We start from the raw sequence: 14591 nt of genomic DNA, 5'->3' as shown, positions 1-14591 counted from the left end.
TAATTATAATAAAAAGGGTTAATTAAAGGGTAAATAAAAGGGTCCCCGTTTGAATTTATATTTTATGCTGTTAAACGATCGTTCGTCGAAGATATTTGATACGACTAATAACAGTATATTCGGTATTTATCGTTTAATCGGATTGCCAACGGTGAATCGTTTATAAATTCGTTTAAAAAGATATTGGCCCGTTAAAAAGTCGACGAGAATAACGTTTTAATGGTAGCAATGAGTTCGGCAGCCTAATCTGTATCGTCCGCGGCACGGCACGGCGCCGCGGTTAAATTCGAAAAGTCTATAGAACGAAGGATGACTGGTACCGGGCTGCTAATTTATTGGGAAAATGCTGTTTCATCGGGTCTCGACGCACCTTTGACATTTACCCCGAATCGATACCTGTTGAGCCGTTTCGCGTCGCGTCGCGTCGGCCGTTGTTGCAGCTTGCAGCTGGTATTATTACAACCGTCGTACACGTGTCCGCAAACCCAGTGTGTGTATCATTATGTCGGTTCATGAATATATTCCACCTTGTATCTGTCTCCTGGCGGCGATCGATGCCCAACGTTTTTGCTCGATTACAGAGCCTGGCCCCGAGCCGGCTAATCGGAATCACGATTATGAAGTCTAGACTAATAAAAAATATCCACTTCGTAGATCGTTCAAATTGACAGTGATTGTCGGTAATAGAGAAAAAATTCTATGCGTATAACAAATAATCTCGTTTATGTTAATATAAATTTCCATATGAAGTGATTTAGTATTGATTTGACGATTAGATATAAATCTCGATTAATTGACCATATCTTGGAACGAGAGTTGACGGTGCCAAATGGCGATCGGTTCGTGATTAATTCGCTGGGAACTCTACGGGCGACCTATAAAAGAGTCGTGATTATGGCAATTAACCGTAATTTCGCTTGTTCGAACGGCTCTCCCGGGTAGTTTTAATTCTCCTGTGTCTCGATACTCCGGAATTTCTAGGAGAATCAACGGGGCCGGATTGAGGCGTCACTCTTCGATCGAAAATTGATACGTCGCGTGCATGATCGCCGATCTGTTGGTCGCGAACCGGCTATTATGGCTTTAATGCTAGATATTCGATTGACCCGATAAATCTGGCCAACTGCCACGGCAGTGAAGGCGTGTGCCCGCAATAAAAATGTCGTCGTCGAGGTTATCGAAGAGCCATTCCCGCGGCTCAACTGTTTTCTATCTCCTTCGGAATGTACTGTCAGAATTTTCGTTTACCTGTACTATTTCTGTGATCTTCGCTCGCCTTATATTTTTGCCTTACCGTTCCTTCTGTCTTTTCACATATAATTCTTCATTAACGTTAAACTTAATTTAATAAATAAATAAATTTGACGAAGTCTTCGTGAAATTAGAAAAACGAGTATGAAAGTTACATACATTAAGGTAAACGTTTACGATGCAAACGTTTAATTGATCGATTCCAGACGATTGAAAAATTGTTCAGAGAGCAATTAGAGAGGAGTCGTTAAAGTTTCGATTACGCGATTATTCGCGGCACGATAGCGACGCGAAAACGGGACGCGAATGAAGTCCGTGACACGCTCTTGGAATTACTTTCGAAGTCCTCGCTCGTTTCCCGTGTATATAAGCGGCGTTAACCAGCGCCGTTGGGAACAAGAGAGAGCGAGTCCGCCACGCGAGGAAGGGTGGCTTTATACCGGAGGGGTTGTACACGTGCTGAGCCAAATTAAATATTGAATATCGGAGCCGCTTCCACTCCTTTTCCTCTCTATGGCGCTGTCAGTTACCTCTGTATATACTATCGAGCGAAGCTTGACCTACTTGTCCAATTATGCTATACACCAATGCACTTCCCCGAGGTTCGGAAGACGCTCTCGCATTATCTCGATCCTCGGTGCGGATTAATCCTCTCACGGTATCATGAAACAATGAGAAATAGAAATGCTCCGAAATTGTACTTCTTACAATTAGTATGAAAGTGAACGATATAACACCATCTAGCAAGAATAGAGATGCGAGTGACATATCGTCCAAAATTATGGCAACGGCGATGAGTCATGAGAATGAGCCACCGTTCCACTGTCTCGCTCAGTATTATAAAAGTATTTAACATAAGTCCCTTTATTTTTAGTACTCGAAACGTTTAGCCAATCTGTCATTTGACTAGGTGCCAGAATCTCGTTCGAAAAGTTCTAAGCAAAAAGCATTAAGTCCATGACGGCACGATGCCCTTTCCTCGCTATGTAACCATCCTACTTTACATGATCATTCGTTTCAGGTTTCCTGTTGTACCTCTTTGTCCCCTAGAAAACGGAGTATTACGCGAATAGGAGATCAGTTCTCGTTGACAGGTACAAAGGCGTTACGATGATTCGCCGCCCGCGGCGATCGTTATGTCATTGGAACGTGTATCACCGATTTATATAGATCGTGCGTTTCTGTCGCGGTGATGACGTTTGCTCGGCTGTTAATTTGTAGTTGTTTGATCGCGTAACTGCGAGATGACGCGCCTCCAGCGGTACTTCAGACCTCGTCCGTGTTTGGACGGATGCTACGGCAAATGATGATGCCTAGCCGCCTCTCCTTTGACGCTCGCAACACGCTCCTCTAACGTCTATTTCTGCGTCGCCTCGCCTCGCGAGTTAATTTATATTCTCTCTCGCACGAGCCCGACCGCGCGATCCCGTTTACCTATATTCAACCGCGATACGTAAGATGAAGTAGTTTGAGTAATCAGAACTTCTACATTAGGAGATACTGTTGCTCTTTAATGTAATAACCGACAAATAGTACTAATGTACTTTTGTATTTATCAAATTTAGTAGACGTTCTGCGACGTCGAGTCTATTAGTGAGATGTGCAAAATTAAGAAGCGATCTATCTTTTAAGGGAGAAGTGGGATTTGTAACACAGAATTTTCCTAATAACGTCTGATTCCCATTTTTCGCTTCTCTTCCCTCTGAGAATTTCTCTTCACTTCTTTTACGTTCAACGGCTTAACGAGTTTCCTTCTCTTGTTAAACGCTCTTTTCTCAGCTCGGTAACGCGTCCCTTCGATCCATGCGAACCACCCCTTTAAACTTCTTCGTGCTACGGAGGAAAGAAACCTCTTACGGTCGCTTCGCTTGCGATAAATAATCGGGCGCGGAAGTAAGAGACAGGAAGTAAACAGAGAAGGAGCATTTATATAATATAATATCGATTGTCAATATGTATTTTTCTGAAACGCGGCCTGTTCATTCAGGAAGAGAAAGGATCGTTAGCGGGAGGAACAAGGGGGGAAGAGTTTCGAAGATTTCCTTTTCCTCTTTATGGCTCGGTCAGAGAAACCAGGTGACGCAGAGGAGTAGCAGGGGGTAAGCAGTGGAATTTATACGCGAAATCCACGCGGAATTTCATTTCGTTCTTTCACCGAGCGCGAGTCGTAAAGGAGAGGGAGGAAAAAATGGACAGAGAGGACGATTCCGCGCGCGGGAACAGAAAGGGTGCGAAAGAGGGTGGGCATCGTGCTCTCATACGAAGAGGGACAGGAGAGAGAGAGAGAGAGAGAGAGACGAAGCGAAAGAGGTCGATAACACATATCCACCGTGGCTCTCTCCTATCTATTCTGCCCTCGAACACCCTCGAATCACTCTCCGCGCTAGCGAGCAACCGGCTCCGAGTTACTTAACGTGATTAAATCCTTCCAACCCTCTCCTGATCCCGCCGCCCCTCGCCTAACCGCGTCGATTCGTCTCCTCCGGCCTTTTCTTCGCCCCCTTTATCCAAAGAGCCGATCCGGGGCTCCCTTCCCGCGGAACCGGTCGCGAGAGCCGTTAACTCGTCCGCGTTTTATTGCTGCAACCGCTTTCGAACATCCCTTTTCTAACGCGAAATCGTCAGCCGAAGGCGTTGCAACCTTCAGAGATCGTTCGAATTGATTCAGTGCTCGTACTTTTTCGAATTCCAATTGAAATAATGTTTAGTAGAGACTGTAAACAGTGTAGGTAAATAGTTGTTTTATTGAACAAACGAACGGGAGGGGCCATTACCTGCTGGGAAGGAAGAGGTTACCAGGCCGATCCACTTGGCCGGAGCGTCTCGACGCGCGGTGCACACGTTGCGTCACGTAGTGGAAGTCGATGACCCACCTCCTCCACCCTCTCTGTATCTCTCTCTCTCACACTTACTTCCACCTCCTTTCTGTTGCCGCGCGAATGCACCGGAGTCTGAGGCTAAGAACACATGCACTGCGTCGTGAAAATCGGACATTGCAACTTTCTCGTAAATTCTAGTGATAAAAATCCGATCCTCAATTGGAGATTTAAACGTCTGCGGTTTTTGTTGTATTCATTTTTAAAATAACTTCCGTTTCTCATCAGACGAAAGACTCTTTCTTTTACGATGCTGGGAACATATTCAAAATTATTGGCGTATCTCTATCGCGTCTCTTTTATTCACGAACTTTTGCACTTATTTACGGCTTTTCATGCAGCCGTTGAACGCGAATGGCACGCGTGGGTTTATCCGCTATTTGACTGGTCTTTTCTTCCCGTTTTGGTCAATCTCGATGAGTGGAACGTCTTCAGTTCATTGAATACGATTTTTCGCTCGGAAGAATTGTCATGCGTCGAGAAGTTAATTAAGAGCGGGCGCACATAGAGGATGGAGAGATGTAGAGGGAGGATTCTCGCTCGTCGGTCTCTCCTTTTCTCTGTCGTCTTAATTGGAGGGCTCTTTTAGCAATTAGAACGCGGAGGGAATTCTTTTTCTCTTAATAATTCGCCGTTACGAAGATATAAACGAACCTTTCACGAACATCCTGCCGCGTTCGCGGGCAGGGAGGGAGAGGACCTCGGCTCTCTCGCTCCCGTCCAGTATTTTCGCGGCGCCACGCCGCGCCGCTTCTTGGCATTCAAGACGAGGTTTGCCGGCCGACCTAAGCCCACGAAATTTATTTTATATCCCCAGTTTTAGGTGAATAGGGACGCCCGCCATTGAGATTCTACCTTACCTCCTCTTTCGATCCTCCTTGCGTCATGGCATGCTGTCTACGGAAGGGATTTTCCTCGGGAAATCTTATATGAAAAGATGCGCGCGAGGAAAGAGAGAGATAGGGAGAAAGGGTTGGAGGCAGTCAAGGGAGATGTTCACCCTTTGCCGACGATCTGACCCGGGTTGGTTATTCATAAGGCAGATATCGAGCCCGGCTCTCGAATGCAAATCGTGCGGAAGTCAACGATGAACCGAAACGACCAGCATCTTCGTTTTTCTCCTCGTCTCGTTTCGTGGGACACGGAAAAAAAGGGCAGAAAGTCTGGACGGAACAAAACGTGGTGAAGAGCAGGAAGGAAATTGTAAAGCGGCTTGATTAAAACTCTTCGGGCTCGTTTAACGTTCCCTTTCTCGTTTAGTCGATGCTTCTCCATCGGTTTGCATTCTAGCCAATCGGCCTATTTAGAGAAAGAATACTACAAGCGAAAAGAGTGGCGGCGCTTTTCTGATTGCTTCGATTCAATATGATAGATAACAGTTATCGCTCGGTCTGAGAGACGGTACGTGCTTTCCAAGTTCAAGTTTGGCAAATTTAAATCTTTGCAGTTTCAGTTTGTGTCGAAGCGTACTCGGGCGTACGAAAAGTCAATATTTTAAAATTAGCGTTGTCAACAGAGATCTGTAGACTTGAATTTAATATTTAGCTTAAAAGTGTTATAACAAATTTCTCAGCTGCAATTAAATACGTTAAAAAAAAAAGCCACTTTACTTTTCAATTTACTTAGGCAAATCATGCCGATTGAATAAGAAAATATAAGAACAACGAGGTATTCCGTTATCTAAAACACATTGCCTGTGGTAAGGAATGAAGGACTTGACTTGAACACGAGTCAGGAATTGACTTTCGGCGAGGATTCTCCTCTATTCGTGTGCCGTATTGACGCGAAGCGGATAGACACGCGACCGCATCACGTGTGTGCCCGGAATCGCGCCAGGAGGATTAAGACCAGGAGGCGGAGGTGGAGGAAAAGGATAGAAGGCGGAGACGCCACGGAAGTGTACGACCTTCGACCGCGTATCGATTAAGTTCCCACTATAAGCTCAATGTCAAGCCCGAAAAGAATTCGCTCGAGACTTTGATGGGTCATCAATCTGCGAGCATAACGTTACCTCGATGCATCGTAAATAGTTCCTTCAAATCCAAGTTGACAAAAGTGAGGTCGAACATTTTTAGAGCGAACACTTTTCAAGTGCAGGGAGAACAAAATGCTAATATGTTTTATAGGATATAGAATTGGAGTTCAATCAAACGATTAACTTGTTTATTTAATTAAATTCGAATAACAGATCGTATTGGTAATAGTATTTTGAGGAACAGTTTACGTATCCTGAATGGCCATATTAACCCCATTAATGGCATAATAATGTAATTTCGCGAGGTTATATTACGCCCTCGATCGGATTTGCTCAAATGATTAGCAATTGCTGGTCAATCGAGCGGGCACCGGCGTCGAAATCAATAAATTATTAGGTCAACGATCCATTCGTTTCCGAGCAAATAAATAAACATACTCCGCGAGCGACGAGGGTCTGGGGAACCTATACGGGACGGCGAGGGTCGCCTCGGAATCGGTTCGTCCCGAACCCACGAACGATTTATACTATTTTTTTTGTAGTTAGCCGCTCGTGGGGAGCGGGGTGGCTCCACGAAACGAACGGGTGCATTCGATAATACATCATTCGGTTGACCCAGTTTCGAGATATCGAGTCTCGAAGTGGCAGACCGTGGCGGTTGTCGAGTGTTCGTTGGTTAGTGGTTTCCGCGGTAAACGGGCGTAAAATATACTGGCCGAACGTTTGGCCACCGGCAACGAAACCGTCGTTGTGCGCCGAATACGAGTTTATTAACCAAACTTTGCTTTGCTTTATCATCCTTCGACGCTCTGCCCCGATTGATACAGACTCAGTCGTTCGATTCATGATCCTCTACCTCGTTTGACGCACGGACGATCAGGAGAAATCTAGACGCGAAAATTTCTTGAATCGTATTTATTGTCGCACGTTCGAGCAAATAACTTATACGTCTCGTTAGATTGCTCGGTTTCTTCCGCGATACGTATCAGCGGATCCCGCGATTGCGAGGTACCAGTAGTTAAATGTTTGGTCTTGATTCGCGGCAAGGGAGACCCACCTCGGGACTGCCGACGGTCGGGAAACTGGAAAGTTAGCCCCGAGTGCGAGACTTCTCCTATCCGAAGTTCAGAGGAACTTCCGATTTCGACTGAAAGGAGGTTCCGTTCTTCGAGACCCAGACGCCGCGGGCCTCCTTAATAAATATGTGCACGTCAATGTTTAGCAACACGAAATTCGTATTTCCGCGTTTCAAACATCTTTTTATCCCATGCGACGATTAAATTTAATAACGTTTGCACAACCTATTTTAAATTACCTGAGCTGTGTACATTTCTCGTGAACGCTTGTAAGATCGTAATCTATTAATCGACTTTTAATCTTCGCGTGCAATTACATTTTAAACCATAGCGAGTTAAAAATGAACACGGTTCTCGTTCTAATTGAATGGTCGTGGTAGGTAAACAGATGATCAGAGCTTCTAATCATGTAAATGTCGAGGGAATAAGCAAGTCAGTAAAGTTGTAGATGGGTTCAGATAATCCAGAGCCGGGGATCCCTCGTAACATTCGTTTAAGACGATTTCGCGTTAGGACACCCTAGGGAGTCCCTCAAGTAGGTCGGCGATGCCCGTGGCACCTGTCGATTTCGATTCCTCCTCTCATTCTGTTTCTGTTGTTTCAAACACAATTCTAACGCGTTACGTGCCTTCTCTATTCAGCTAAATACTATTTATTTCATAATTACACATTTAGTGTTAATTGTTCCATGTAATCCTGTTCTACGAAGTTTTACCTGAGTTAAAACTGGAATAACTTATATTTTAAGCAACTGAATTCTTCACATCGATAAAAATAGAAGACGCTTTTATAAATACAATTTATCGGTTTAGATTAATCGTAAACAAGAAAGATGTAGCTTAGTCGATAGTCTTGCTTTTATTTTTATCCCGCAGAGTTTCTATTCGAGGAGTCGTTGAAGCCTTGAGTCGGAAACGCGATTTCCCGAATCCCTTTGTCTCCGGCATCCTTCGGCGAATGCAAATTAACCGTCATAAACGAACCGAAGCCCGGGCTGTCATCGATTAGTTGTGCAATCGAACCGAACGATTGCCTCACCGGTACCGGTGACTTCTCGACGAGGCCGGTAGCGACCAATCCAGAACATTGTTACGTCCCGTAGAATATGGGTCGTTGTTAACGTTCAACAATCTTATCGTTCCCTCGTACGACGTCTTTTGTCTTATCAGAACTCGGCCGCGTTTCCATCTTCACGAGAATTTCTCCGTTCGTTAAAACTCCCATTTGCCTCGGTAACCTCGTTATACTCGTAATCAAACGCTCGAGGGTCTCCTCCGCCCCGACGAAATCCTTTCAGTTTCTCGAATTTCGAATCGTTAACTCTTTGGTAATTGAAACAACAGCGGATTCTGCACGGTCTCGTCTTTGAGAAACAGATTCCGCAGATGATCGTCAATAAACGCATTGTGACGTCGTTAGTCTCGTAGCAATTGAACGAAAGTCGAAGTGGAGGCGCTCCGCGAGTCACGGGCGTAGGACAATCGACCATTGTTGCGCAACCGTTTGCAAATGCGACCGGCGTGTCATTAGAAGTAATCGCGACGCGATGCTCGAGTCGAAAGTGATTATGAGTATCCAGTAATTTTCGCTCACCCCCTACCAGAGTCACGTAGCGCGCGCGCGCGCGCGCTCTCCAAGGACGTACACCGTTCGAATACGCGTACGAGACGTTCACGTGTATCCGACCCGCGGAGGCGCTCGTTACATATGTCTCGCGAGCGACCAAATCACGTCGGATCCAGTAGACGAAACGCCTGAGGATATTCTCATTCGCGTCACGGAGCGGAGACGATACGCGAACATCGTCGCGTTCTAGAGAACTTTGTTTTTTTTTATTTCCTTGTCGATAAAAACAGGCAAGCTCATCTGTCCGTATCCGGAACAACGTTGCACTCGGAAACCTAATTCCTCTCGAAGGCGAGTCGCAATTTAATGCGACCGTGTCTCGTTGAATTCGAATGATCGCCTCATTGAATTCCGATCGAGAGCATTCGACGAGGCAACGCGTCTCGGACGAGGGAGCGAAGGATGCGCAGGAGGTTAGAGGAGAAGAAGGAGGGAATCGAAGGGCAAGACGGTCCAAACCAGATCCTTTCGCTGAAACAGGTGCGCCGTCGTCGTGAGGTTCGTCCAGGCGTGTGCCGGCTAACTGCACGCCTTAATAACACGCGTTCGATCCTTTTTACGGATTACGGACCGCGCGCACGCACACATTTACATAAACACAGACCGTGAGTTATATACTGATCGATAGTTACCCTTTACGGCGATCTGATCGAGCCTCGGGAATCATCCGAGGGCTGTTCGTAGCTCAGCAAAAAACGTGATCCAGAGCTTGTCAATTACTGTCTGTGCCGATTTTAATCGGGCAAAGTGAATAACTTGCGCGTGCCGTGATAAATGAATCCGCGCGACGATTTATAAAAGAGAACGACGAAAGTCGTTTGTTTCGTCGATCAAGATAGTACGTTCAACCTATGCGAAGTGTCGTAGGAACGTTTGAATTAAGATCGTTTCGGTCAGAATTGAACGAATCAATTTCGGAGGGATCTAATCATAATCAGGGCCGCGTAAAAAAAGCGGAAACGAAAGAGGAGGGTGCCCGCAGGAGCCACGTAGAAAAGGACGGCGGGTAGCTAGAAGAACGTCACGGAACGGGCTGGGGAAGCGGAGGGGGGACGCTCGAGAAAAGGGAGGAAGAGGGGCCTCGAACAAAAGGCATCGGTACGCAGGTGAAGCGACCGTCTGCTTAGCAAGCTGCGCCTCGTAGGCCCCGCTGGTTGGCGCGTGTGTGGCTGCCACCAGGCCCAGGACTGTGCGAGCACCGGTGAGCGGAGGAATATGAGTCCTACCGGGCCTCAGTCAACCGATGCGCGTCAATGCGAGTATATGCGTTTGAAAAACCGCTTCCGCCGTCGCGGTATCCTCGGTTAAACATCTTGAGACGAATTTTGTAAATCGAATTTAATTTAACTCATTACGTCGACGTGGTCTATAAGTCGTGCCACCTTGAACGGCGAGACAGGAACGTGGACAGAAGCGATTTGCATCGCGCAACGATCGATCGGATCGATTAGGCGCGGCGGGAAAATGGAAGATTGATCGTGACTCTTACGCAGATGCCGGAACGGGAGTTAATATGAGGCGATATCGAGCGCAGTAACGTGTACGATAAGTCATGCTCACCGGATTCGAGCTGCTGCGGGACGCTGTCAACTATCTTCTGTTATCAGGTGCGCTCAAACCGTTCAATCGTTGATTGTTTCCGCGCGCTACGTCGTGCTCCAAACTGGGATAATCCGAGTAATACCTGATCGGCGTACGGAAGCCCTTATCGTGTACATTATCAGCGGAAATGCGTTCAAGGAATTGTTCACTATTTCCTTAAAAAAGAAAAATAGAACTCGTTCGCCTTCTAAGTAGATTAAACTGAATACGTTAAACGCGCAGGTATTAAATGCGTGTAATGAACGAACGACATTAGTTTCTGGTACGACACGAGTTGTACGACGTCGTGACGTCGATCACTGAGTTACGTAAACGGAGCGACAAAAGCTTCGACTTTGCTTTTGCAGTCACAATGAAAAAAGTCGGTATCGGAACGATGAATGATAAGTATGTCATCGAATGTCGAAAGAAAAGTTGCATTGTTGGTAAATACGTATTGAATGGACACGCAGAAATACGAGTTTTCGTTGCACGTGACGTTGGTCATGGAGTTACGCAACGCCGTTCGTTAATGGCTCGGTATCGATTGCGTGTGTCATATTGATTGATCGTAACGATCCGTTTCGAATAGTTTGCGAAGGACCTCCGCGGCGAACAGTGATAATTAGCCCGGTGGAACATTGCCAGGGAATTCCGTAGCTTTTGTTGGAAACAAGAGAGAGAAACAGCGAGAGAGAGAGAGAGTGAGAGATAGTTATGACGATCGAGCGCATTGTAGAGCTCGTCGTCCCTCCGAGCCCAGTAACGATCCCCGCAATAAATTATGCCTCTAATTGGACATCGTGACGCGTCTAACTCGGTAATCGTATATTAATCGCGCTACATATGGAATTCATTAACGCAACCTCTGTGCCCGCGCATACAACACATCATTTAATTGGAGAATCTCGACTCCGTTAAGCATATTTTAACGTCATTCCGCATAAAACGATAATCGGTGTATTTTAACAAATGCATAAATGATTAATATCTCGGATGAAAACGAGATCACCCTTCGCTCTCATCGCTTTAGATATACGAGCGACGAAAAATAGTATCACGGCTTTCTAGATTCAGATCTTTCATCGTAAGATCTTTTGATGAAATAAAATTTTATTTGACCGAGGAACGGAAAGGCAGCGCGTTGCGCGATCGAATTCTGTTGTCAAGGCATCGCAACCCTCTCACCCGAGGTCGGGCTCCCTTTTTTCCTAGCTCGAACCTCCCCTACCTCCTTGTCTCTCTCTCTCTTTGACCCAGTCTCAGCACTCTGTCCTCCTCTACTCTCGAAGCCCCTTTCCCATGCGTGCGAGCTAACGTGCGTGTTGCTTTCTATTGTTTACGCAATGCCTCCTCGAACGGGTCTCTCGTCAGCTTCCTTCCTTTCTTCCTTTCTTTCTTTCTTCATGATCGCGTTTACCAAAGGATGGGAGAGCTAGTCGTCGAGCAAAACGGTGTCGGGAATCAAACGAATTGATTCCCGCTCGAGGGATCTCTCTCTCCTCGAAAGATTTCACGTTCCCTCGCGCTTTCACAATCTCACAATCGATCTCTTTCTCTCTCTCTCTCTCTCTCTCTCTGCGCTGCCAGCTCCGGAACTGCATAAAAAGAGTACCGTATGGCATGAGCGTCGTCAAGGACGGAGCTCTATGAAAATGATTTTTTCACGGCAGATGTCAAGAACGTCGGGGCTAGCGACGATCGTGTTTGCTGCTCGTACGTACGTACGTACGTACGTAACTACATACGTATAATTCAACGCTAGCGTGAAAATTTCACGCGGAATTATTCATGTCGCGCGCGTTTGCGTAATGGCTAATTGATTTACGATGCATTGCTGCCGCGAGACTACAGGATTCCAGCTAAGCTTTGCCTTCCCGAGAGATACCATTTGTTTTTTTATCAACTCGTATGGCATGTTCTTTGTTCTCAAATAATACTCCTACAGCTTGTACGCGACCTATGGAAGGCTCCCAAAATAGATTTGTCACTTGAGAACAAATGAACGATTGATTTATTAGACGGGTAATCGGGTTTTCATTTGCGCGCGGCTGTTGAACGAACATCGAGGTAAACGTTATTATGTCAGGTCGCGGCGAGATCTGGGGCGGTGGACTCGGCGTTGATCCTCGTCCTTGAAACGCTGCTAATTAACTTAGCTGGACGCTAATTGCCATCCCTCAATTTTTCTGTTTCAGAACGCGAGAGGCACAGCACCAACAGGCTATCCGCGTAAGTATTCCATGAAACTTTACTATGGAGCATGGTTGGAAAACGATCGATTTGTTAACGTCGCGTTAACCCTTCACCTTCCTCCGATCGATTCTCCGCAGACTAATTATCTTAGGAGGAAAACAGGAACGGCGCGGCGCCGGTGAACTTTAGATTAATGACGCAAAATTTTTTCGCAAATTACGCTCTACTCGAGAGGCGACGGATATTTTTTTAACGAGACCGGAAACGAATAAATCCTCTCCTCCACTCGACGACGTCGTTTAATCGCGCGTTACGTAGATGGCGTTCGATATTAGAGACGCCGCGGCGCTTCGCGTCGGTTTTAACGAGAATTAATCCGTCAAAGACGGAGGATTAATTATGCGTGCGCTCCTATCGGCGCGCCTCAATTAAATTCTTCCCCCGATCGGAGCTTTCCACCTCGACGTCTCCATTTTCTGGCGTGCCGCGGAGCGTCGGTTCACCGCTTCCGGCGCGGCGCCTTGGCAATTTTCGCGGTAACTCTCGCGTGCAAACCGGCGCGGCGAACAAGCCCGAGCTATTGACGTGGATGTGAACGCGATAACGCGTTGTAACGCTGGGAAAAAAATTTCCAAGTCGTCTCCGATCGAGCGGCGAAGACGTTTTCAAAAGTTTCCCACGCGTCGACAGGAAGGCGTGTCGCTTGAAAACTTCCGTTTTATCTCGCGCCTTTCACAGCTCTCGTCGTTGCTCTTTCGGCCAGGAAATGTTTGGCCAAGTTAATCTTATAGTACCATAGTCTTGTTTAAAATCGTTTATTATTCCTGCTTATTTTATTGGAAAAGAAATAGGAAAGAACAAGAGGATATCCAAAAGATATCTGCATTATTATTCGCGTTGTTGTTTTCCTTAACTATATTTTATTTATGTATATCACCTAAAGTTAAAACAGTAGGAATGATTTCATGTTCTCAAGGTTCTTCGTTGTCAATATTGTTTCAGAGCTCGTCTCGTTTCGATGTAACATGTTCCAATTATCAACTTATTTACGATACTCGTCGCTTTAAACATTGTCAGTTGGCACGTGACGGGGGAACGGAGATCGAGTCAAGTCTTACCGCATTCCAAGAGGAAGTCCCTGGCTATAGTGCTTGTGTAGTATGCGATTATCTCTTGAATGGTTAATCAGAAACGCATACATATATTGTTGCGTCCACTGAATTTGCATGCTGAAACGATCCGCGTACCTCGTGATTCTTGCTCCTCGGTTCTTCAACCTCGTCACTTTTCTCACGTAATCTGTACGTTTCAACGTGAGAGACTCTAGGAATTTTGCCTCGAGAATGAAACGATGCCCGTCTACTGCATCGATTTAATTGTCTTATTTCTATTCGCTGTCTCTGCCAAATTAATGTCGTTTTCAATAGAAAAGGATTAACGAGGACAAGGAATTAGCGGAGAGCGGTAGTCTTTACAGATCCGATTAGACAATTTCCTGAAATCGGCGCGTTCTCCCCTATCGAGGCTCAGAAAAGAAAATTAACGAGCCACGAAACGGTAAGCAGGACACGTTTACCACTTTTCAACCCTCTCCCTCGTTGCAGTTCGCCGCACCGCACCGCGGCGGGTTTTTCGACCACCGTAACTGCCCCTAATAACCCTGCCAGGGTTTCCTCGTTGGAGAACTGGGTCGTATCGCCCGTTCGGCCGATGCGACGTGACTTTTTCGCCACTCGATCGGGACCCGGTGTTGCGTAAACGCTATCCGATTCGGTTTGCTCACGCGATTCTCTGCCGTTCGCGAAATCATTAACTCTGATGAGAATCTTACATGAGGCAATTTGGAATTCAAATAATCTGTTTTTAAATTAAAAGAATTTGGCGTTGGAATTCATAGTTTAATCGTTGCCACGATCTTTCAGTCAACTGTAATTATAATTGCAGCACTTCGTCAATTCATAATTAAATACCCTTCGTTAAATCTTCGCCACGGCATTTCTCTTCTTTAAT

The 14591-nt window shown here is 46.0% G+C and overlaps 1 protein-coding gene across 9 annotated transcripts in view; it reads left to right on the top strand.

The window, feature by feature from the left end:
* The window catches only part of lilli (AF4/FMR2 family member lilliputian), a 128419-nt gene that overhangs the window by 96166 nt on the left and 17662 nt on the right, over window positions 1-14591 (top strand). For all 9 annotated transcript variants that reach the window (XM_026815502.1, XM_026815504.1, XM_026815503.1 and 6 more), the window contains one exon: window positions 12584-12617. In XM_026815502.1, coding sequence (XP_026671303.1) covers window positions 12584-12617 — 34 coding nt within the window. The remainder of the gene's footprint in view (window positions 1-12583; window positions 12618-14591) is intronic.

This window comes from Ceratina calcarata, unplaced genomic scaffold (genome assembly GCF_001652005.2).
Source record: "Ceratina calcarata isolate Rehan_Ccalc_2016 unplaced genomic scaffold, ASM165200v1 scaffold46, whole genome shotgun sequence".
Taxonomy (NCBI): domain Eukaryota; kingdom Metazoa; phylum Arthropoda; class Insecta; order Hymenoptera; family Apidae; genus Ceratina; species Ceratina calcarata.
Note: the sequence above shows the minus strand (reverse complement) of the source record. Positions and strands in the feature narration are given on the sequence as shown.